Source organism: Phoca vitulina, unplaced genomic scaffold (genome assembly GCF_004348235.1).
Source record: "Phoca vitulina isolate PV1807 unplaced genomic scaffold, GSC_HSeal_1.0 scaffold26, whole genome shotgun sequence".
Classification (NCBI taxonomy): domain Eukaryota; kingdom Metazoa; phylum Chordata; class Mammalia; order Carnivora; family Phocidae; genus Phoca; species Phoca vitulina.
Genome location: NW_022589729.1, coordinates 22,949,716 through 22,974,851, shown reverse-complemented (window position 1 = coordinate 22,974,851; position 25,136 = coordinate 22,949,716). Strand labels below are relative to the sequence as shown.

The 25,136-nt window shown below is 37.6% G+C and overlaps 1 protein-coding gene across 6 annotated transcripts in view; it reads left to right on the top strand.

The window, feature by feature from the left end:
• Positions 1-25,136, top strand: part of CAMSAP2 (calmodulin regulated spectrin associated protein family member 2) — a 112,151-nt gene that overhangs the window by 9,439 nt on the left and 77,576 nt on the right. For all 6 annotated transcript variants that reach the window (XM_032422418.1, XM_032422414.1, XM_032422420.1 and 3 more), the window contains exon 2: positions 13,311-13,570. In XM_032422418.1, coding sequence (XP_032278309.1) covers positions 13,311-13,570 — 260 coding nt within the window. The remainder of the gene's footprint in view (positions 1-13,310; positions 13,571-25,136) is intronic.

Genomic DNA, 25,136 nt, shown 5'->3' with positions numbered 1-25,136 from the left:
GGCATTTTCTACTACTCTCAAGATTCTCTTTTTCAGCCGTCTTGTTTTCCCTTCTCTTTTTTGAAGACATTCAAATAAAGGAGTTGCTGACCTTGTTAATTTTTCTCTAATTCATAAGTTTTGTAGAACTTTGTAACGTAACAGATTTTGAAACAGCAGAAATACTGTCTTTTTTTTAGCCACCTCCATTTTCTTTTTTTACATAGATGCTAGAAATTGTGATTATAAGATCTTGAAAATTTACTTTTTGACACAAAAATATTTTTTGAATAGGTGAGACAGGCACAGATTGAAAACTCAAAAGGTATATAAGGATAGATCTAGTGAAAAGTCTCCTTCCCATCTGGACCCAGAGCTACTCAGTTTGTTTTAAGCTAGGTGACATTATCGGAAGTCTGTCTTTTAAAAGCTCTCTTGGAGTACATTAAAAATGATTAAATCGGAGAGGGGGCTGGGTGGCTCAGTTGGTTAAGCGTCCGACTCTTGGTTTCAGCTCAGGGTCGCGAGATCAAGCCTAAGAGTCTCTCTCTCCCTCTTACTCTGCCCCCCACCCCACCTCCATGCTCTCTCTTTTTTTTTTTTAAAGATTTTATTCATTTGTCAGAGAGAGAGAAAGAGCACAAGCAGGGGGAGTGGCAGGCAGAGGGAGAAGCAGGCTCTCCGCCAAGCAAGGAGCCCCATGTGGGACTCGATCCCAGAACCCGGGGATCATGACCTGAGCCGAAGGCAGAAGCTCAACCGACTGAGCCACCCAGGCGTCCCTCTCTCTCTCACTCTTAAAAAAAAATTAAAAAGGTAAATTTTATGTTATGTGTATTTTACCACATTAAAAAAAGAAAAAAGGATCTCTTGGAAGTAGAAAATGTATTGGAGGGAGACCAAGAGTTACAAGGAGGGAGATAATTAGGAAGCTATAGTCCAGGTGGGTGATGATGACACCTTGAATTTGAATGGTAGCACTGGATATGGAAAGAAGTGGATGAATGTAAAAGATAAGACTTGGTGATTGATTGGAAGCAAAGATGAGATTGTGGGGAGTATTAAGATTGCTTCTGTTTACTGAGAAAGGGGACAATGGAAGAGAGCCAGATTGTGTATGTGTGAGAGAACAGCGTTGAATTTGAGGAATGTGGTGGTGTATGCGTTAGGCCCTTGAAAATTCATATGTGGGGGAAGCCTGGGTGGCTCAGTTGGTTAAGCGTCTGCCTTCAGCTCGGGTCATGATCCCAGGGTCCTGGCATTGAGCCCCACATCAGGCTCCCCGCTCAGTGGGGAGCCTGCTTCTCTCTCTCCCTCTGCCCCTCCCCTTACTTGTTTTCTCTCTCTTTCTCTCTCTAATAAATAAAATCTTTAAAAAAAAAGAAGACTCGTATGTGGAATTTAGAAGACCTCCGGGATGAGACACATAAGTGGCTATTAAAAAAGTAACTGCCAGTCACTTTGAGGGAAAGTATGGAGGAGAGAGAAGGGGACCCAAGACAGGAGAGCCAGCAAAGGAGCCAGACAGAGAGTAGCCACAGAGGATGAAAGCAAAGCAGGTCAGGCGAGTGTGGAATCTCAGGCATAGGGAAGAGAACATTGAGGTGGAGGAGAATAAGGTAGAGCTGAGACAGATTAAGCAGGAAGTCTCATAAAATTCTGTCAGATTTAGCAATGATGAAATTATTGATGACAGGGCTGAGAACACGTTGAGGGGAATGTAGAGGCAGAACCATGACCAGAGTAGGTTGAAAGTTAATGGGAGATCGTGTCAAAGTATCTTCACTTGTAGTAACAGAAAATCCATCTCAAATTGGCTTATAGAACAGAGGATTTATTGGCTTACATAACTGAAAAGGTTCTGAGGTAGGATGAGCTTTTGATCTGATTTGATCAAGGATCCAGTTGCATTTCTTTGTGATTCCCTTAGCTGTGCTCTTCTTCATGTGTGAGTTTCATTCTCCCACTGTCTCCTCTCATGCAAGCAAATGGCTGTAGTAGGTCCAGGCCTCACATCCACGTATCACAGTATTCAGAACTCTTTCCTAATCACTGAATGAAAGTTCTGTACTCTTCTCTTTTTTCTTTCTCTTTAAACAAACAAAGTCATTTGATTTTAGAAAATACCAAATACGTGCAGTGACAGTAAACTTTGATGTACTCTTCACCCAGCCTCCATGACCATCAACTCATAGCCAGTCCTGATTTATCAGTTACACTGATTTTTTCTGGCCACACTGATTATTTGAAGCAAATCCCAGACATTATATCATTTCATCTATAAATATATTAGTATATATCTCCAAAAGTCAGGAACTCTTTTTTTTAAACATAACCATGGTACTTGCCATCATCACAGACTGTCATGAGCACTCTGTATCATCAGTATGAGGATTTCTCTGATTGTCTCATAAATCTTTGTTTTTGTTTATTTTTTTGTTTTGCAGTTCATTTGTTCCAGTCAGTATCCAAATAAGGGTCATATTTTGTAATTGGTTGATATGTCTAAGTTTTTTTTTTTTTTTTTAAAGATTTTATTTATTTATTTGACAGAGAGAGAGACAGCGAGAGCAGGAACACAAGCAGGGGGAGTGGGAGAGGGAGAAGCAGGTTTCCCGCAGAGCAGGGAGCCCGATGTGGGACTCGATCCCAGGACCCTGGGATCATGACCTGAGCCGAAGGCAGACGCTTAACGACTGAGCCACCCAGGTGCCCCTAAGTTTTTTTTTTAATATATAGTCTCCTCCTCCATTTCATTTTGTTTTGCTTGCATTTATTTACTGGAGGAACCTGAGTATTTGTCCTTTAAAATTTCCTGCAGTCTGGATCTCTGTGGTATTGTTTAACAGGTTTCTTATAAATTGGCAGTTAGATCTAGAGAATTATATAGATTCAAGTTTATTTATTTATTTTTTGGCATACTTCACAGGTGGTGCGTATTTCTACCAGGAGGCCCTACTAGTGTCTAGTTATCTCTCTTACTATCATGATTTCATTTATTAGCTGGAAAGCTCCTTTAAAAGGAAACTTCTCTTTGTTAAGTATATGGTTGTCTTATGTGGGAAATTACCTTAATGAATGGTAGCCTCCAAGTATACTACCAGGCAAACTCCAGAGGTCACAGAAAAGAAGGGCTCACAGACCAAATTAAAGTGCTTAAATCCTATGGTTCGTTAAATCAATTTACAGTGAGAAGCAAGGAGAAAGAGATGAAGTAAGTTAACACATTTAAGATAGAGTGCAAGTAGGGAGAACCATGCTTCCTGAATCCTGCAATGTACGGTGTTTATATGTCCATCTCTTTCTGCTTGCTGCATTAGCCTTCCCTAATGATGATGGTGTGGTCACAAGGACCAGAGTTGAAGTTTGAACAAGGAGCCCCATAGTGACACGTAGGCCAGTGATACACACTTGCTCTATCAGAGAGAGACAGAGAATAAGCATGCCTGCCACAGCAGTAGCTTACCAATAAGCCTGATGAATAGCCATGGGTTTTATGTTACTTGGTCAGAGGACAAATAGGCCAGAATGGGTGTCACCAGTGGGTGGCCAAATTAAGGACTCACAGGTTTTAAGTATTCATGTATATTTAGTGTTCATTACCTCTTGTTTGTTTAGTCTCATGCATATTTAATATATTGTGAATATTTAGAACCTTATATATATTTCATGAATACATCATGAATATTAAGTGCCTAGGTACCTCATGAATATTAGGTATCTTTTGGGTTTTTTTCATCCCTTTTTTGTTTAACATACACATTACTAACCACTTACCTTTAACACATTCTTTGAATTCCGCGTTTAACAAACTTCTTGCTTAATAGTACTTATCAACACTTTCACCTATATTTTACAAACCACAAACTTACTCTTTAATAATTGAATAGACTAGAAAGTAAAAGTACATTACACTGAGGTACAGGGCAGGAAGAACAAATGCTATGTTGTTCTCTTCATTGGGGAGGGGAATTGCACCAAACTGAGTGGATCACTGGCCCCCAAGAAACTGAAAGGGTAAAGAATGGGGAGAAAGAACATTCTGAATAGTGACCAGAATGTACAAAGGCAAAGGTTCTATATTGGAAGGGTGTGTGATTGTTAGGAACTGAATGTGACTAGCAGGGGTGTCTAATACAAGGTGGTGGGTAGGGACAGGATCATTTCTTCTAAGGTCAGAGGGAGGATTTTAATTCTTTTGTTTTTGAAGATATTATTTATTTATTAGAGAGCACAAGCAGGGGGAGGGGCAGAGGGAGAGGGAGAAGCAGACGCTGAGCATGGAGCCTGATATGGAGCTCGATCCCGGGATCCTGGGATCATGACCTGAGCCAAAGGCAGATGCTTAACCCAGGCGCCCCGAGGATTTTAATCCTTAAAGGTGCTGAAAGTCATTGAAAACCCTAGGGTTTCATGGTGGTGTGTGACATGATCAAATTTGCTTATGGGAAGTAAGCAAATTCTGGCTGTAATAGAGAATGGCTTGAAATAGGGACAGGAATGGATGTGTGAAGACGATTAGGAGTTAATGAAGTGATTCACATGAGAAGCACCGATAGCCTGGAGATGTGAGTTGAGACTGTGAGAAGGGGATGGATTTTATCTGGGGTTTGAGGGAGAGGGAGGCATCGATGATGACTCCTAGGTTTCTGGCTTGTGCAACTAGATAGATGGTGGTGTCATTCATCGACATGGGGAATGCTGGAAGATGATCAGGTTTGGGGGAAAAGACTGATTTGGGGCATTTTTAGGTTTCATAACTTTTTCAGTATAATTTCAAACATGTAAGAATACTACAAAGAACTCCCAAGTATCCTTTAGCCATATTTATCAATTGTTAACATTTTTCCCATTTATCATTTTCTCTCTTTCCCATCCTCCCACATAAACATGTGTGTATACATACATACATACATACATAATATTTTCTGAACTGTTTGAGAATGCATGAGAGACATTGTGTTTCCCACCCCGAAATATTTCAGTCTGTCTCCAAAAATGAAGGATCAGTTTCTTATATATAATTTCAGTAAAATTATAAAAATCAGGAAACTTAACTTTGATATATTATTATCTGATCCACAGTCCAAATTCAAATTTGCCAATTGTTTTAATGTCATTATTGCTACTTTTTTTTTTTTTCCATTCCAAGATTCAGGATCAATGCATTGCAGTTAATTGACTTGTCTCTTTAGTCTCCTTTAACCTGGAATAGTTCTTTGGTCTGTCTTTGTCTTTCATGAGATTGACACTTTTATTAAAGATTGAGCATCCTGAGCTGCATGCTGAGCTGGGCCTCTGGCTCCTTCCCTGGGCATTCTTAGCTCTTGCTAAACTTCCTTCACCCTGTGTTACAAGCGGCCAGTTCTCTTCAGGGGCTGACTGGGCTGCCTCCCCTCTTGTGTTCTTACACCCTGCTCTGGAGTATGGGTCTAAGCCATACATAGCCACTGTCCCTTCTGCCTTTGGTCTGAATGACTGGGATGATCCTAAGATCCTGGCATGGGTGCGGGTGCTGGCAGTGTCCCAACAAGAATACCCAGGCACTATGAAGAAAAACAAAGTGCACAGAGACCTACCTGCTCCCAGACAAGGACTGATGGAGATCCAGACACTGGAGACCATTTCCCAACCTACTGCTCCTCCTGCTATCTTCTTTGGCTTTCTTTCTTCTTGTCCTTTTCCCTTCTCTTTCTTCCTTCCTTGGCTGACCTACCTTTGCACCCCCTCTCATCACTGCTGCCGTTGCCACCTGTCTTTCCACCAACAGATATACCCTGTTGCTCCCTTATACAGCTCCATCCCTGCATTGCACAGGGGACATGGGCAAGAGTGCCTGGGAGGCACCCAGAGACAAACCAGTTGGCATCTAGGCAGCCCCAGAGGAGAGCTGTTTAGCCAGAGGGAATTTCCTTACTCTCTGTTCTTCCTAAGATTGAACAACTTGACATCCTCCCTAATATATAATGATGCTAGGGAGGTGGGTGGGGCAGAGGGAGAGGAAAGAATTAGGAAATTCCTCTTCTCAGTACCCCATAAGGTATGAGCCCGCAGTGTTGATTTTTCCTTTCATTAAAATTTTTGTTTTATAAATACAATAGACCAGTTATTTTATAGAATGTCAATGTGGATTTGTCTAAAGTGCCTTCATGATTAAAGTTATGCAAGTCTGGCAGAACTACCACAGAAGAGATGCTATATTCTCAGTAAATCGTATCAAGAGACACCTAATGTTTGTTTTGGTATTGGTGATGTTAACTTTGATCACTTGGTTAAAGTGGTATCTGCCATGTTTCTGCACCATAAAATTATTATTATTCCATTTTTAATTAATAATTTATGGGGAGATAAATTGAAATACCCTGTTTATCAAGCTTGTATCCGCTATTTTAGCATACAATAATGATTCTTGCTTAAGTCAGTTATTACTATTGATTATTACTGTTCCATTTATTAATTGTGTTCTCCAACAAGAAAGAGGTTTTTCTTCTTTCTCTTTTGCTTATTTTTTCATTATATCAGGATGGACTCATTGATTCTTGTTTTATTCAATGGGTTATAATCCTTTATCATCATTATGTATTTTGATGTTCATATTGTCCCAGATTTAGCCAGTGGGATCTCCTTTCTTCTGGATCCTGTGTCTTTCTGACATGGCCCCATCATATGCTGACATTTTCTTTCTTTTTGGCCCACGTACACAACCCCCCCCCGCCAAATACATACAAATACATTCTTAGCTCATCTTGTACTTTGTCTTCTCCAGCTCTAGAAATCGCCTTTTCTTTCCTTTTAGTGAGAAACCAAGATATAGATGCTAGGCTTATTACTACTGGGGGTTTGCAGACAGAGCTAGGAAACACACATATGCATATATAACATAAAGTACATCTATTTCTTTCTCTGTATATAGACAGATAGCACCACGTGTTCATACTGACACTTTGCATTTTAGTCCAACACCACAGAGTTCGTTCTAATCTTTCTAGTTCATTTCTAGTCCCTTCCTATATTTGTAACTCCCCTTGTCAGTGAGAAACTTGGCACCCATTTTGAATTTGGCATTTCTTTGTGAAATCCAAGTGAAGAGTTGAGTAGACTAGCTGGTTTATAAGGATCTGGGACTCAGAAGAGGTGCTTTTAGTCTCACAGGGGAGTGGGAGGAGTGGAAGAGGTAATTTAAACTCAGGAATGCTGAACAGCACTTAACACATCATTTGGTAAGTGGAAGGGTAGAGGGAGTTCACTTTTAATTGGCATCTCATTTGAAGGCAAAGCTCTATGTTTTAGGTACTTCACGTTGTTTTAGTAAACATTTGAGTGCCTGCTGTGTTCCAGGCACTGTTCTAGCTGCTAGTGACACAGGACAAAGAAGTATCCTGCTCTCCTTGAGGTTACATTGTAGTGGGAAGAGGCAGAAATAAACGTATATATTATAGGATAGTAATAACTGTTATATAGAGGATTAAAATAGGATGACTGATGGATGGTCAGGGAAGGTATATCTGAAGAGGTGACATTTGGCTGAAATCTGAATGGAATGAGCTATCCATGTGAAGGTTAGAGGGAGGAACGAGGGAGGAAGCAAAAGGAAGACAGTGCACAGGCCAAAAGGCACAAAGTGGGCATGCTGTAGCAGCAATAAGACTTGGGTGTCTGGAGCATAGTGGGCCATTGGGGGAGGGGAGATGGGGAGGATGAGGAGGAGGAGGAGGCTGAGGCACATCTGCAGAATAAGGAGAAACTTGAACTCAGAGAAATTAATTACTGCACTAAAAATCCCGTAGCAAGTAACTGGTAAAATTCAGGCTCATCTTTTTAAATCCAAAGCCCGTTACTTTCAAAAAGCCCCAGTTTTGCCCACTATATCATGCTGCCTCCTAATGGCAGTGAATGTAGGTTAACTGAAAAGAGGTTTGGTTTTGAAGGTTTACTTCTTTTTTTTTTTTTTAAACACACTGTCTTGTTTTTTTTTTTAATTTTATTTTGTTAATCACCATACATTACATCATTAGTTTTTGATGTAGTGTTCCAGGATTCATTGTTTGCGTGTAACACCCAGTGCTCCATTCAGTACGTGCCCTCTTTAATACCCATCACCAGGCTAACCCATCCCCCCACCCCCCTCCTCTCTAGAACCCTCAGTTTGTTTCTGAGTCCGTAGTCTCTCATGGTTCGTCTCCCCCTTCTATTCCCCCCTCGTCATTTTTCCCTTCCTACTATATTCTTTTTTTTTTTTTTTAAACATATAATGTATTATTTGTTTCAGAGATACAGGTCTTTGATTCATCAGTCTTACACAATTCACAGCGCTCACCATAGCACATACCTTCCCCAATGTCTATCACCCAGCCACCCCATCCCTCCCACCCCCCCCACCACTCCTCCTTTGCAGAAGTAAAGAGTGACCTAGGGAGATAATTCTAAAGTTTTTAAAGACAGGTACAATGAGTAAATTATGATGACTAGCACAGAATCTGGGAGTTAAGGGAGGTTTGAAATATTAGAGTCCTTTTAGGACAAGGCTAATGACTAATATTTTTTTAAAAATAACATTTTCATTCATTTATCAGATATGTATTGAGTGCTTACCATGTACTAGGCATTAAGTTAGGAGCTGAGGATTTATATCCTGGTGAATAAGACCGACATGGTCCTTGCCCTTTGGTCATGTGTAAGGGTATATCTTTGTCAACAGTGGGTTTTAAAAAAATTTTCCATTTTCATAGGTAAAAAATGACTCATTATAACTTTCTCTGATACTGGTACTATTTTTTTTTTTCTTGTTGACCATTTTCATGTCTTGGTTAATTTCAAGTTCAAGGTCTATGTCTTATTTCAGTTGGATGACAGGTATGGTAGAGAAGTTTGTAATCCTGATAATTAGCGGTTAAGTTTTGAAACTTAACTAGTTCTCTCTCAGTAATTGTTTTAGAGATAATTTTTCAGATTTGGAAAATAAGGCAATGTTCCCATGACTGAGCGTGGTGATATTTCTGAAATGCATTCCCCTCTTGCCTTTCTGCCCTTCATTGTTTTAAAGAAATCTGTATCATTTGCTGGTATATGTATGCAACTAGTAACTAACCCATCTTTATAGAAAATTGCCTTGAGCAATTCACTGTCTACTCCCTTTACTTGTACTTCAAGCATTTCAGGTGATTGTTAATTTCAAAACTTAGATCTAGTCAGGATTTATAATAACATGATTAAGATAGGTTCTGCTTAAGTCCTGGTACACAAGAAAAACTTGTCTCTTATCCTTTGCAGTTCTAGGGGTGGTGTTTCACTCATCCATTCCTTACGCATTAATTTCTTAACTTTTGTGTTCTGGAGGTGAGGGAGAGGGTGAAACCTCTTATTTTTGATTTTGTCTGTTTTCTTAAAATGCTGTTTCAGTTCATTTGTTTCACAATGTGATACAATTTCAAACTTAAAATAGTTTTGGATAGTTGGCAAAATGAAGTCTTTTAAGCATGTTTAGTGCTTGAAGACTTGTTTTTGAAAGTGACCTGTTTTATAATACTCAATGTGTAGTTTTGCATTCTTTTAGGGGGTGGGAAAAATCCGTTTTAGGCTTTTTTTTTTTTTCTGTCATATTTGTGAAACATTCTTTGGCTTGTTATGGATCCTTTCCCTTTCCTTGCATTAGGATCTTTTTAAGACTTGCACTTTCATAACTTAGATTTGTGGGTATGCCATAATAAAATGGAAATAGCCCCTCAGCTGCATGTCTTCCACCTTCTAGCCTAGTGATCTTGGTAAACCATTGTTACTTCTTAAGCTATTTAGCTAGATGATTTGGAGCTAGGACTCTGCATTTATCAAATATGTGCCCTTGGCAAGATAACCTTTCTTGGGTTCCTTTTCTTTAAAATGAGGACAAGAGAATTGTTAATATTGAACGACAGAAGGCACGTTTAGGACAGTGTCTTGACACATAAAGGTCCTTAGTAAGTATTAGTATATTCCTAATATATATTTGTATTTTGTCTGATTGTCTAACACTTTCACCAAGTTGTTATAAAGATCAGTGTGAGAATGGATATAAAAGCAGTAAAAGAATGTTAGGTGGATGACAGGTATGGTAGAGAAGGTTGTAATCCTGATAATTAGCAGTCACTTTGCTTTGCATAGCTTATGTTCAGATACCAAGTCACCTATATTAGTCATTTTTTTATTGTTACAGGAAATATCCATTAGGCCTACATTTTACAATAATTATCTTAAAATTAAGTAATTTTTCTTTTAGAGTTGTTCTACTAAATAACTTCTATATAGTTCCTATGATACTAAATTTAATTTGCCAGCACTGTATTCTATAATTTATGCCTGTGCTTATATATCATGCTGAGGCAATTGTTAAGTTTAAGGCTGGCTCACTACTGGTTAAGGTAGCTATGAAGGAAGAAAAGTGTTTTCAATTATTAAATGAGGATGATATTTTTAGATGTCATCAGAATCCCAAATTGATATATCTACTCTTGACCTCTTTCCAGAGTCCTGTATCCCCAGCTTCTTTTTGGATATTTTTGCTATCATTTCAAATCAGCATGTCTAAAACTGAGTTTATGATCTTGCTTCCAGAATTAGTGCTTCTCAGGTAACCCAGGCCTAATGGTCTTTGCCATCTTTACCCCCTCTCTTAGCTTTATTCCTGGGTCCTTTTGACTTTGTATTAAGTAGTCCTTTATGTCTTTTACTTCTTGGTTTTCACTACTGTTTTCCAATTTCATTTCCTTATCTTTATAATCTATGTCTGATTTTTACCACTATCAGTATTGAAGACCAGATTAATTGTCCCCAAACATCATTCTTTTTTTTTTTTAAGATTTTATTTATTTATTTATTTGAGAGAGAGTGAGAGAGTGAGTGTACGAGCAGGGGTAGGAGCAGAGGGACAGACTTCCCACTGAGCGAGGAACCCAACGTGGGGCTCCATCCCAGGACCATGAGGTCATGACCTGAGCCGAAGTCGGGTGCTTAACCAACTGAGCCACCCAAGTGCCCCCGCAAACATCGTTCTTAGTGTGTCACTCTTCTCCTTTTAAACAGTAAGCAATTCCTTGTTAGTTATTGTATAAAGTCTTCATGCTTAAAAGAGATACTACTTTTGTCTTATCCCTAGCCTCCCATTCCAGCTTTACTGCTCACTCTTATCCTACAGGAACTCTTTTCTCCACCCAAATTGTTCAGTTTGGTGTCTCTTCACATCTTTTCCTCTGTCTTTCTCTCCCTGGCTCTCCCCTTCTGTTTAGATACTCTTTTTTTTTTGGCTAAATAAATTCTGTCTATTCTTCCTATACTTTTTCTTAAAGATGAAGTCATCTCAGCCCACTATGATGCTTCTTGCTTTGACCTTTAAGCACTTTAATTGTTCATTTAGAACAATTGTTCATTTAGCACTTAATTTCTTTCATTTGGTGCCTAATCATTCATTGTTTCTGAATTGCTTAACTTTATTTGTCTGTCTAGGCTTTTTGTAGATTATTGGCTCCTTGAAGGTAGGGATTATTTCTAATACCTTGAATTTCTCCAGAATCATGATGGTATATAAAATGAACATGCAATCATTACTATAATATTGTTTGATGAAAAAATATTTTTTAATTTTTTTTTAAAAGATTTTATTTATTTGAGAGAGAATGAGAAAGAGAGAGCACATGAGAGGGGGGAGGGTCAGAGGGAGAAGCAGACTCCTTGCTGAGCAGGGAGCCCAATGTGGGACTCAATCCCAGGACTCCAGGATCATGACCTAAGCTGAAGGCAGTCGCTTAACCAACTGAGCCACCCTGGTGCCCCGAAAAAATATTTTTTAAAGATTTATGTATTTATTTTAGAGAGAGAGAGAGAGAGAGGGCATGTGTATGCACGTGTGTGGGAGGAGGGGCAGAGGGAGAGAATCTTCGAGTAGACTCCCGCTGAGCGTGGGGCTCAATCTCATGACCCATGAGATCATGACCTGAGCCAAAACCAAGAGTCGGACACTTAACTCACTGAGCCAACCAGGCTCCCGTGATGAAAATATTTTTCTAAATAATAAAAACTCTTCAAAAACTTTAGGGTGAAAATTGCTAAGGAGTATATTAATATTTTGTGAATACATTTTAAAAATGCTCACTTTGATTAGTAATGTGGCTTATTTTGAGCTTATATTAAAGCTGCCTATTCAGAAGCCTCCTAAAATCAGTGATTGGGGATGTCTGGCTTTGAAACCTCACTTTTCAAAGAGAAGGCAGGCAAAGGACTGGCTAGATGTCACTCCAGAGCTCTCAGGTTCTATGATTGTAGCTCCATGTTAACTTGTGACTTAGATGCCTCCTTTCGTTTTGGAAGACAAACCCCATTCTTATCTTGGCTCTGATTAGAGCACAGAGCCCAGGTGAGGAGTGGGGAGGAAGAGGAAGAGATACAAGGTAGAAAAGACAAGAAAACTTGTAAAACAGTGAGAAGTGTTTTGTTTGTTGTGCTTTTTTGGTAATCTGGCTGCTATCAGATACAAAAGCAGCTCCTAAGGTTGATTTAGAAGTAGACAGTGGGAGAGTGGGGCTTGACATTCTTCAAGGGAAATGGCTAGCAGAAAAGAAACTCAGAAGAATTTGGTTTCTTTCTTATGTCCCATTTGTAAACTCTCCTTTCTGTGTCTCCATTTAATGCATCAGTTGGGTGTCCAGGAGGGCTTCTTGGGGTAGGATGGTGAGTGGTAAGGTGGAGGTAACAGTGATTTACTAGGTTAGGGATTTTTAAGAGTAGTTCTCCCCTAAACCATAGCTGTAACTGCCCCTAAATAGCTTCAGCAGGCTAAGCAAGAAGGGCGAGAGACTGGAGACCCTGAGACAGAGGGACAGAATAAGTTAGGCAGTTTCTGTTTTGCAGGTGCTTAGCTGTACAACTTTGGGCAAGTGATTTTATGCTGTCAGTTGGCAAGGGCTAGCATTCCCCTGCAGTATCTGTTACAGTGCAATTCCTGGTTGACTGCTTGAATGTGAAGGGATTCACTGAAATTAGTTTTTAGGAATCTTTTAGCACATTCTGTGGATTTGAGTATACATGTGGGAATACTTTCCCAAGAGAGTCGCTGGACTTAGAAAACTTTTCTCTTTGGTTGCTCTGTAGTCCCTTTTTTGAATATACTTGGAACAGTATCTTCTATAAAAGAAATTTCTATCTCCTTTATTCCAGATTATCTGCCAAGATCTAATAAATTATCTTTTTAGCTAAAGGGTTATTGTTATTTTTAAAAGGTATCTTCTGTGACATAATAATTATTAAGTAAATTGTGTTTCTTTTATAAACATATTCTAAGAATTTTTTCCCCTTAATCTTTATAGAAAATGTGCCAGAGGATCTTCGAGAACCATTTTACACTGATCAGTATGATCAGGAACACATCAAACCACCAGTTGTTAATTTGCTTCTATCGGCTGAACTATACTGTCGTGCTGGGAGTCTCATTCTCAAGAGTGATGCTGCGAAACCCCTTTTGGGCCATGATGCTGTAATCCAGGCTTTAGCACAGAAAGGTCTTTATGTCACTGACCAAGAAAAACTGGTAACCGAACGAGATCTCCACAAGAAACCCATACAGATGGTGAGTCTATTTATCCAAAATTACTTTGTTTGAAGTGCAGACCTTTGTGAATTATATTATAAAATGGAGGGAAATATGTTTTGAAATTGGATTGTCATCTCTGCCTAGAGTTTAAAGACTATCATTTTCTTATAAACCTCGTTTCCACATGAAGGAAGATTTTAATATACTATTTTGGAATGTTTGGAGCCATTCTAATACCCAGGAGAAACTATTTACATTCTTTCTCGCTACTTTAAAGTGATTTTTATTTAATTTAAAAACTTATTTTTTCCATCACAGAGACTATCTAGAAGAGATAGAAAATGTATCCTTGATTTTATTCTCCTCAGGAAGGAGATGAGATTTTTAAGTGTTCATTTACATGTTTGAATGACCTCTTGGTAAATTTCTGCATATATGTTTTAGTTTATTTAATAGCTATTAATTCATTCTTGTGAATGAAGGGCTCTAAGCTGGCCTGTGACAAGCATGCAGGAGCTTTGTCATGATGGTCTCTGGAGACAAATCCAGAGTTTGGGTTCATCGTATGGTGCTTCAGTCTGGTGTACTACTTTAGCTTAAGTTCACAAAATGCTGAGCGTCATCAAGAATGGTATTAGAAGGAAAAACAGATTTGCACATTTGATTAGATCATGTTCTTATATGAGACTAGTTGTAGAAGGGGAGAAATACATGTAGAAGACTATATTTAGAAATATACGAAATTATGAAGTTGAAGAAGGATGAACAAAAATTAGTTTACCAAATCTAGTACTAAGTGAGATGATCTACTTTCTGCCTATTTTCCTTCTTTAAAAAAAACACACAACTATTTTGTTATGAGAAATAGAGAATAATGTCTCAAGAAAAATTTAATGAATTTATAGATTTATGGTAGAATTATTAAGGATAACTAAGAATGTTTATTATCAGATATGAGATTTTCAGCTTTCATTGATGCTTTAAATTCACCTTATGGTTACCCTCTGATTTTTGTATGTCTGCTTTGGATACGTATCATATATGTGAACAGTTTGCCAGTGCCAGGAGTGAGCAGAATTCTACTTAGGTGTCCTAGCAGTATCTCACATTCATCCTCTCTAGAATCATTGCACCGATTGGATGCTCCTGCTATGATTATTTCTACTTCCATTATTTCAAGGCCAAGTAGATGGTTATAAAACACATCAGTGACTTTGTGGATCTGTGTTTGCTTAGTAGCTGCTCTTTCAGATACAGTTAGATCTGTATTTTATTTGTATATTTATTATTATCTATTTCAGGTCCTCTTTAAGAAGAAAGAAACAAACTTAACATTTTCTGGATTATTTTCCTAGTGTAGTTTGGTGCACATAAAGATAAAATATGAAGATACTTACAGAATTAATTAAAAAATGAGGGTTTTGGAAGACTGCTAGTTACATTACTATCAGGTTTCTTTCACACTGTATTTGATCCTGGTGATAGCTGTGAACACATTTATATTTGATTGTAGGAAAAGGTATTTAAAGACCATGATTTAAGTGATACAGAATTGCTCTTTGTCTGGTTCTGACCTCTTTCTGTGGGTTTTTAGAACACTTCATGTTTGACTACATCATCTTGACCCTTTGCAGTGTCACATTTATTGACCTGTGTTTTAAGTGTATACTTGCAGCTTTTGTCACAGTTTGATTTAAGGCTTCTCAATTGCTGTGAAATTTTGATTGGTGATATGGTAATATTATATTACAATTTTTCTAAAACCTATGTGAGAAAATTTCTGAGTACTGTTAAAAACTTTGTTCCTTAAGAAACTTTGGTTTTAGAATAATAAGAGTAATAAGTTTCACTTTTCTTGTCTTGCTTTTTGGGAAGTAAAATGAAAAATAGTGTGTTTAGTTGCACTGAATATATTGACTTCCAGTGCTTTCATCTCTAAATTATCTTAGTACTTTTGGGATCTTTATTTCTTTATGCTGCCTTACAACCTTTTGGAAAAGTCACGTGGTGGTAACAAAAGTATCAACATAAGTATAAGGCAGGTTCGACTAAGCAGATTTTATTAATTTTGGGGTGGGTGGGGCTTGGGAGGAATGCCTTTTTTTTTTTAAATGAGAACACATGTTGGAGAACATATGCTTTTTTATCACAGTGCTTTTACAGACAGATTTCGAGAGTATAGCCTTTAAAACATTTTCTTCTGGGGGCGCCTGGGTGGCTCAGTCGTTAAGCGTCTGCCTTCGGCTCAGGTCGTGTTCCCGGGGTTCTGGGATCGAGCCCTGCATCAGGCTCCCTGCTTGGTGGGAGGTCTGCTTCTCCCTCTCCCACTCCACCTGCTTGTGTTCCCTCTCTCGCTGTGTCTCTCTCTGTCAAATAAATAAAATCTTTAAAAAAAAAAACAAAACAAAAAAACATTTTCTTCTGTATTTGTATCAATGGGAAAATATTTTAGACGCTGTCTTTAAAGCCAATTAATAATTATAATGTATTAAAGTTCATTAAGCACATAATCATTATCTGTAGGATTGTGAGAAGAGATTGTAGTTGTGATCTGCCTATTGAATATTACAAATGTAATATGTGAGTAAAAGACAAATGCAAACAATATACAGTTACAGTGCTAAAATGCATACTGTTCTGAGAACTAAACTTAATGTGCGCTTGAATCAGCATTAAGTGTATGACTGAATAGTTACCAGAGGAAGAGTTCTATACATTAAAATCACAGGGGAACATCTTTCAAATGAAAGTGTGCTGTAGCCCAAATCACATTATCTATCAAATTATTTGTGAAAATAATACTGGTATCTAGGATGATGTAAAAATTAAGGGACTTGTAGCAAATGGAGTCAGATACTGAAAAAGATAGCTTAAGCGTACAGAGAGGATTTCAAACTTTTTTCCATAGCAAAATGAATTTGCATGTTTATTACATTCAGTATCACCAGGTTAGGCTGGGGGATTTGATCAGTGTCATAAAATCTTAAATTCATAGAATTTTATAGCCAGAAAGAACTTTAGAAATCAGAAACCAGTATGTATAAAACTTTCCAGTGATGAGGAACCTGGGGAACATGAGTACTTGGGAACTTTGAATAGATTCCCAGTCCTCTTGTCCTAACTGTGACATTAGTACCTTTAGAAGAGGGGTTTGGATATGTATTTTTAAACAGGTGTTCTGGGTGAATTTTATGATCAAGAGTGTATGGGAGGAGCGCCTGGGTGGCTTAGTCGTTAAGCGTCTGCCTTCGGCTCAGGTCATGATCATGATCCCAGGGTTCTGGGATCGAGCCCCGCATTGGGCTCCCTGCTCCGCCGGAAGCCTGCTTCTCCCTCTCCCACTCCCCCTGGTTGTGTTTCCTCTCTCGCCATGTCTCTCTTTGTCAAATAAATAAATAAAATCTTAAAAAAAAAAATGTATGGGAAATTTGATCTGATCCAGAGTCATTTTACATATGTGATACTTATTTAGAGAGGTTAAGTGATTTGCCTAAGGTAGAAGTGTTACGCACTAGCAAAACTAAAATTAGAATCTCAATGAGCTAGAATTGTTACTTTCTAATTTACAGTGCTGTTATCTGAAGCAAATTTATGCACTTAAATATGTGAAGTCATCTTTACTTATCTGTCTAAACTGCAGTCTGGTTATGAATTAAACTCTTGGTTGTGAATCAGCTTTCCAACCATGTTTGCATATATGGGAAATGAGAGTTGATATTTGTAAAAGTCAATTATTTAAGTAAATGTGTATATATATATGTGTGTGTATGTATATAGTATGTGGGGTATGAAATAATGAGATTGATTTTCATATGATTACAAAGTAACATTTTTAAATCAAATCTTGTTTTGGGACGATCATTATTATATAAACAAAAAATTTATTTTGATGTGCTTTCTTTTAATGACTACCAAAAAAAGATTGAATATCCTGTTTGTTTAATGGAAATTAAAGTGGGTTGTTAGGTCATTTGATAAGTAAGGCATAAAATGTTCTCTCATGAAGTGTCAGTATTGCTTTATGGGTGTTTTTGGATATTCAGAAAATATAAGCTAAGGAGTTGTACATTTGTGCTACTGGCCAGTAAACTGCTTTGTTATAATGGAAGGCCAGTGAAGCTGTGGTTAAAACATAGAAAGATGATGGAAATATTTTTTTACTCTAAAGAAGGATATTCTTATATGTAAAGAAGTGTTACTTCATTTTATCACATTTCATGGTCTGCATTCAGCTGACCATTAATGCCTCCCCTTGAATGACATTGAGCTTAGGATCTAGTGAGGAAGAAGCCTGCAGAAAAACAGTAATTAGACCGCATGAAGTAGGTGCTGAAGTTTAAGCAACAGGGAATGGAGAGGTGGATGTGATGATTTCTTCTAGGGAGGACCAGGGAGGGACAGAATGGGATAAAATGACTAATGGGGTTTCAGTGGATAGGAAAAGGGATGAGGTGAGAATGGTAACCAGGCTGAGGGAGTTGACTCAAGTTTGAACTGTGAAAGTTTGTTTGACTCAAGTTTGAACAAATGACAGTATTGACTACATGGAGGCATAGAAGTGAGATGAGGCTAAAAAATAGGTTGGGGTTAGATCATGAAGAGGCTATGAGCTAAAGTTAAGGATTTTTAAACTTTTTTTGTGGGTTACAAGATCATGGAATAAGTTTTCATGTTATTTTCTTTGGTTTTTGTTGGTGGTGGTGGTAATGGTGCTGCTTTGTTAATTTGTTCTTTTCCTGCCTATAGTAAACAAAACATTGCAAAACACTGAAACACTTTGTGAGCTCTTATACTGTCAGCTTAGTGTAAAATATAATAGTTTATTAATTCTCAGATCTTTCTGATTTGCTTACATCTGTCTGTATACTTGTTCACTTCTCAGACTCTCTGGTGGCTGTTTTTATTTAGTTTACTGTGCCAGGCAGTGTGATTACACTTTATATATTGTATCTCACATAATTTAATTCTTAGGACAACCCTAACAGGAAAATATATTGTCTCTGTTCTACTGACGAGGAACTGAGGCTTTGAGAACTGAAGTAAGGTAACAGAGCAATCATAGTAACTAGTGAAGGCAGGATTCAGACTATCTCTGCTTTAACTATAAATCCCATGTTCTTGGGGTGTCTGGCTGGCTCAGTTGGTAGAGAGTGTGACTTTTTTGTTTGTTTTTTTTGTTTTTTTTTTTAAGATTTTATTTATTTGAGAGAGAGAGAGCAGGAGAGAGAGGGAGAGAGAGAATCCAAAGCAGACTCTTTACTGAACACAGAGCCTGACACAGGGCTCGATTCCACAATCGTGAGATCATGACCTGAGCTGAAACCAAGAGTCGGCTGCTTAACTGACTGAGCCACCCAGGAGCCCCGCGCATGTGACTCTTGATCTCAGGGTTGTAAGTTTGAGCCCCATGTTGGGTGTAGAGATTACTTAAGAACAAAATTTAAAAAAAAAATCCCATGTTCTTAGCCACTACATTGTATTTTTTTTTTTTTGTCTTTGCCTGAGTGATAGGAAGGTAATTGGAATAGGATAACAGGAGTAGGTAATAGGAAAGTGGGAAGTGGAGTGGTAGAGGGAAGTGAAATGGTATGCTACCAGGAAATCTGCTTGGTGGTTTGAAATCTTGGTAATTTGTCTATGCTTCTTCTCAAAGTAATTTACCCATAGTTCCTGTCTTGAAGGTTATGTTAATTTCATGTACTAGGGAATAACTGTAGTCTTCGACTTGTTTGACTGTTAATAGATGATGAGGCAGAGTTATGACAGAGCCTGTCTGGGTGGATATGAGTTTCTTGATGTTAAGAATGTGCAAGGTAATTCCCTTGTTAACCATTATTTTTGCTGGATGAATGAAAGGTGTTGAGGACAGAGAAGCTGATCCCAGGAACATTGTGCTGTTCCTTTTTTCTGTCTTCCTTCCTGCCCTTCTCCAACATACTGGTCTTGTTTGGCAGCTATTCTTTCGGATTTCCATGGTGCCATCATCTGTTGGAACTCAGTGTATTTTACTCATGTAGAAGCTTAAAAATTTTTCCCCCTACTTATTAAGAAGATTAAAAATTGCATGTTAGAGGAAGAGAATTATATAAATGTAAATATTGCAATAATAGTTGAGATATTAATTTCTGGTCACCCTTGTATAATAATGCCTTGCAGGCACCCCCCCTCCCCCGCCAGAAGTTTTTTAAGTTTGATACAATATGATCCTATTCTAGCTTCTCTTCATTTCCCAGCTCTGATGAGTGAAAAATCACCTCAATTCTACCTCAAAAATGCTTCTCCCAATCAAACTCTCTTCTGCATCTCAAAGGCTTCTGCTTCAGGTCCCCGACTATTTTAACAGCCTCCTAAGTGCTATCTCTTTCACAATACCACCAGAGTGACTTTCTGTAAAGAAATCTGATGGTATCCTCTCTGGTTTAAAATCCTATATACTAAGTGCTCCCTATCATTTCAGGATAAAGTACACACTTGGCATGACATAAAAGGTCATTCATGCCCTGTGCCCATCTAACTCTCTGGTCTCATTTCTCATTGTTCCCTAACACGTACCTGATTCCAAAACTACAGCCAAACTCCTTGTTTTTCCCTAAGCAATTCATGATCTCACACTCCCTTTTAACATCCTGTTATACTTTTATATACACTATCTTATAACATGCCCATCTTTGCCTCCCTGGTAAATTCCTTCAAAACTCAGTGTAAGAGTAAGACCAAGTTTGGTGCCTCTGTACACCTAAAAGATATGTATTAATTCCTGTCCTTGTGGATTATAATCTGCATTGATTCTGGGGAGACCCACAGAGAATGTTAGCATGAAGTAGGATGTCACACAGAGAGTGTGCAGCAATGAAAGGGAATCCCAAGAATAGGAATAGTAGGGAGAAAAGGGAATTGTTTTGGTCACTGTCTTAGTCCGTTCAGGCTGCTGTAACAAAATACCACAGCTTGAGTAATTTATAAATAAACTTATTTTTCACAGTTTTGGAAACTAGAAAGTCCAAGATCAAGGATCAGCATGGTTGGGTTCTGGTGAAGGCCTCCTTCTGGGTTGTAGACTACAAATTTCTCATTGTGTCCTCACATGGTGGAAAGGGCAGGGATTTCTCTGGAGCCTCTTTTATAAGGGCATTAATCCCATTCATGAGGGCATGGCCCTCATGACCTAATCATCTGCCAGAGGCCCTGTCTCCTGATACCATTGCCTTGGGCATTAGAATTCTAACATACGAATTCTGGGGAAACATGACATCCAGACCATAGCAGGTACTCTTTTCTTAGGTAAGGGATGCATATCATTTAGTGACCGCTGACATATAAAGTTACAGTTTACTTTGCAAAATATTGTTTTAATTTAAAAAATATTTTAGGTTTCATTTTCACAATTTCCCTGGTTTAAAAAAAAAATCCTGGTTTAAAAAAATAGGACAATAACTAAGTTTTTAAGAACACATGTGAAATGAAAAATATATTTATTATAATGTTCAGTGTATGTTTGTTATATTAAGTTTTGTTCTTACATAAAATCTAGGTTCTTCTTTATCTGACATTTTATTTTTCTTTTTTTCTAGCTTTATTGACAAAAATTGCATATATTTAAGGGGTACAACTTAATGTTTTAGTGTGCATATTCATTGTATATATTTATCATATTGAACCAAGTGTTATGTCTTGTACAATAAGGGCTCAGTAAATGAAGTGTTAATTTCCGGCCACAAAGATCAGATATTTTAGACAAATTGAGATGGACAGTTTCTTCTTTCCCTAGGGACCATGTGTATGCATCTTACTCTGCTTCTGGCCATTGCTGATTTATCTAAGGGTTGAGATACTTGATGTATGGTGGGCTGATTGGATTGTTTACTGAGAATCTGAAAACCCAAATGGAGAGAGAATCACAGCACATTGATAGTAGGTCGTTGGAGCCACCCCATCTTACCAAGGCGGTGCCCTAGGCGGAAAGTCTGTGAACTCCTTCTGCTGAGGTGCCTGGCACTGCTCAGCTTCTGGCTTTCCTGAGCTTAGTGGTTCAGCTCTTCCATACATGCTGTAAACTACTCCAGTGCCCTCCCATCCTGATAAGCCCCAATTTTTGTTTAAATTAGCATAGTTAATTCAACATTTATATTCTGTTGCTTGCTATTAAAAGAACTGTAGCTAAACATTAAATAAAGAAAAAGCCGTCCATTTTTTTTTTTTCCCCCCAATCCAGGACACGTTTTAGCTATAAAGTTTTAGAGCTGAAAGACCCTGGCAATCATTTGGTCTGGAGTTCTGAAATTCTTTTGACTGTGACTCACAGAAGTACATTTTACTGCAAATGTATTTACCACACCTGGTTTACTTAGTTATACATACAGAAATAAAAGTATTTGTGCTTTTAACTTGATTTTTATTCTATTCTAGTTGGAAAAAATATTAGTTATGACTAACTGAATTGACTTCATGAATGACCCATGAATGGGTTATAAGCCCACATTAAAAACCAATTTAGTTAAATTGCTTTATTTTCTAGAGAAGAGCAGTAAATGACAGTGTTGGTATTGAAAACTAGGTACACACCCATGTTTTTCTTAAAAATGTATTTTAATATTCAATTACCAATAGCTTCTATCTGTTTTAATGAAAAGAACTGTGGGAATAGAGTTTATATATGGACTTGCCTCTTTAAGATTTATTTTATCTAATTTCTATGGTATACTGCTGTCAGATTAATTTTCCTGAAATGACACTTTGATATCTGTCTTATTTCCCAATTCAAAAAATTTTACTCATTTTATTTGATTTGAAATGTTGTGTACACTACAGTTTCACGTGCAATTCCTTTTTTTTTTTTTTAATTTAGCTTTTCAGAGTTAGCATCCAACGATGATGGAAAAAGTTGCTTCAAACTTTGTAAAATAGATAATTTTTTCAAATTTTTTTAATGAGGTATAATTGATACATACCATTAGTTTCAGTTGTATAGCATAATGATTTGATATTTGTATGTATTATGAAATAACCACAGTAAATCTAGTTAACACACGTTACCATATATAGTTACAAAATTTTCTTTTTCTTGTGATGAGGGCTTTTAAGATTTATTCTCTTAGAACTTTTAAATATGTAGTGCAGTACTATTAACTATAGTCACCATGCTGCACATTACATCCCCATGACTTATTTAAGTCATGTAAGTTTGTACTTTTTGACCCCCTTCACCCATTTCGCCTATTCCCCACCCCCCACCTCTGGCAACAACCAATCTGTTATCTGTATCGGTGAGCTTGTTTTTTGGTTATTGTTGTTTTTTAGGTGTCACATAATGTGTAAGATTGTATGATTTTTGTCCTTCTCCGACTGAGTGATTTCACTTAGCGTATGCCCTCAGAGTCCATCCATGTTATCACAGTTGGCAAGATTTCATTCTTTTTTTTAATTTTTTTTTTTTTTATTTGACAGAGAGAGACACAGCGAGAGAGGGAACACAAGCAGGGGGAGTGGGAGAGGGAGAAGCAGGCTTCCCGCAGAGCAGGGAGCCCGATGTGGGGCTCGATCCCAGGACCCCGGGATCATGACCTGAGCCGAAGGCAGACGCTTAACGACTGAGCCACCCAGGCGCCCCAAGATTTCATTCTTTTTTTATGGTTGAATAATATTCTGTGTGTATGTGTGTGTGTGTTTTCACATTTCACACTTTCTTTATCCATTGATGGACACTTAGGTTGTTTCCATATCTTGGTTAATGTAATATGTACAGTATTAATGCTGTAATGAACATGGGAGTGCATATATCTTTTCTAGTTAATGTTTTGATAATTCACTTTGGAATAATGAAAGTTTTATATTCTTTTTGTTTGTGATCTTATATTCATAACTCGAAGTAGCAAAAGCTAAGATACTTTAAGAAGTTGTCTGATATTACAGACCTGATGGCAATAATTTTTGTTGTTTATTGACGATGAATTAAACATATATTAACTGGGGCTTTTCATCTTTTAAAACAACACAAAAAGAAGACTGTTCATTATAGGTTACTAAACTTCAGTAGATAGTACAGTAGAAGGTGGTTTATATTTATATATGATACATAATTATTGCTATATAATTATATATACACACATATATAATTAGAGCACAAAGATTGAGATGTTTTGGCAGGTTTGATACAGAAATGTAGATTTTTCTAATTTGCACAATTACAGTCCATTGCTGTAGAGCAGTGGGTGGTCATAGTTGTCTGTAACCATCTATATCCCCAGTCTGTATTGCACAGTTTGATCTCCCACCTCAGCCCCGTGATACCAACCCATTTTTGCAGCTTGGTAGATTATAATAGTTTAATAAATTATTTTTAAGTCATGTCAGTGATGTGATTTAAAGAAAATAGATGATCATTAAAACAAAAACTTTAAAAAGTGTTCCATTTGGATGCTTGCTTATGTTCATACACCTGGATAAATAAGCTTCTGTAATAAAAAGAAAAAAATCCTTATGTTACTCATATTCTTTCTGAGCCTGTACTGTTCTGTGGTTGAAAAGAGGGTTATAGTGAGCTATGTTACAACGTGAGATATGTTACAAAGCTGTCCCAGGGGTCCATCTTTCTTTTCAGGAAGTTCTTTATTTTTTTATTTTATTTATTTATTTATTTATTTATTATTATGTTAATCACCATACATCATTAGTTTTTGATGTAGTAGTGTTCCATGATTCATTGTTTGCGTTTAACACCCAGTGCTCCATGCAGAACGTGCCCTCTTTAATACCCAGCACCAGGCTAACCCATCCTCCCACCCCCCTCCCCTCCAGAACCCTCAGTTTGTTTCTTAAAGTTATAGTCTCTCATGGTTCGTCTCCCCCTCTGATTTCCCCCCTTCATTCTTCCCCTTCAGGAAGTTCTTTTAATAAACTTGCAGGGATGTAAGAATGCTGATTATTGTTTTCCTGAATTTATACATTTTACTTTGTTGGTAAGCAGTCAAACAAGTAAACAATAAAAAAAAGGTAACTTCAGAGAATGGTAAGGACTATGAAGAAAGTAAAAGCAGGTTAATGTGACAGAGTGATCTGAGGCAATTGTGTGCTATTCTCTTTAGTTCGAATGGTTAGGGGCATCCTTACATGGAATGTATTTGAGCAGAGATCTACATGATGAGGAGCCAGTTAGGCAAAAATAAGGGGAAAGAGCATAGCTGGCAGAGGAAACAAATGCAAAGGCCCTGAATTGGTAGGTCATCCACAAAATAAATAAACTTCATGTCTGGATGATAAGATTCGTAACTAAGAATTTCATGGAGGGAACATTTTCAGGAATTGAAGTTTTAGGATTACATTTATTTACCATAAAATTATATAATTTGTACAGTATGAAATACTGATTTCTTTCAGTAAATATTTGTTGAAAATTTTTCTGGGCCTGGACAATGGGATGCAGTAATGACACGACACACCAAGCCCTTGCTTTCATAGAGGTAATATTTTAGTAGCAAAGACAAGCAGTAAAAAGGTAAATCCTAGCAATTTCAGACAGTGGCAAATGCTGTGAAGAAAATAAATCAAGAAGAAGGGCCTAGAGGAAGTGGAACGTGCTATTTTCATAGGAGGTGGTTAGGGAAGT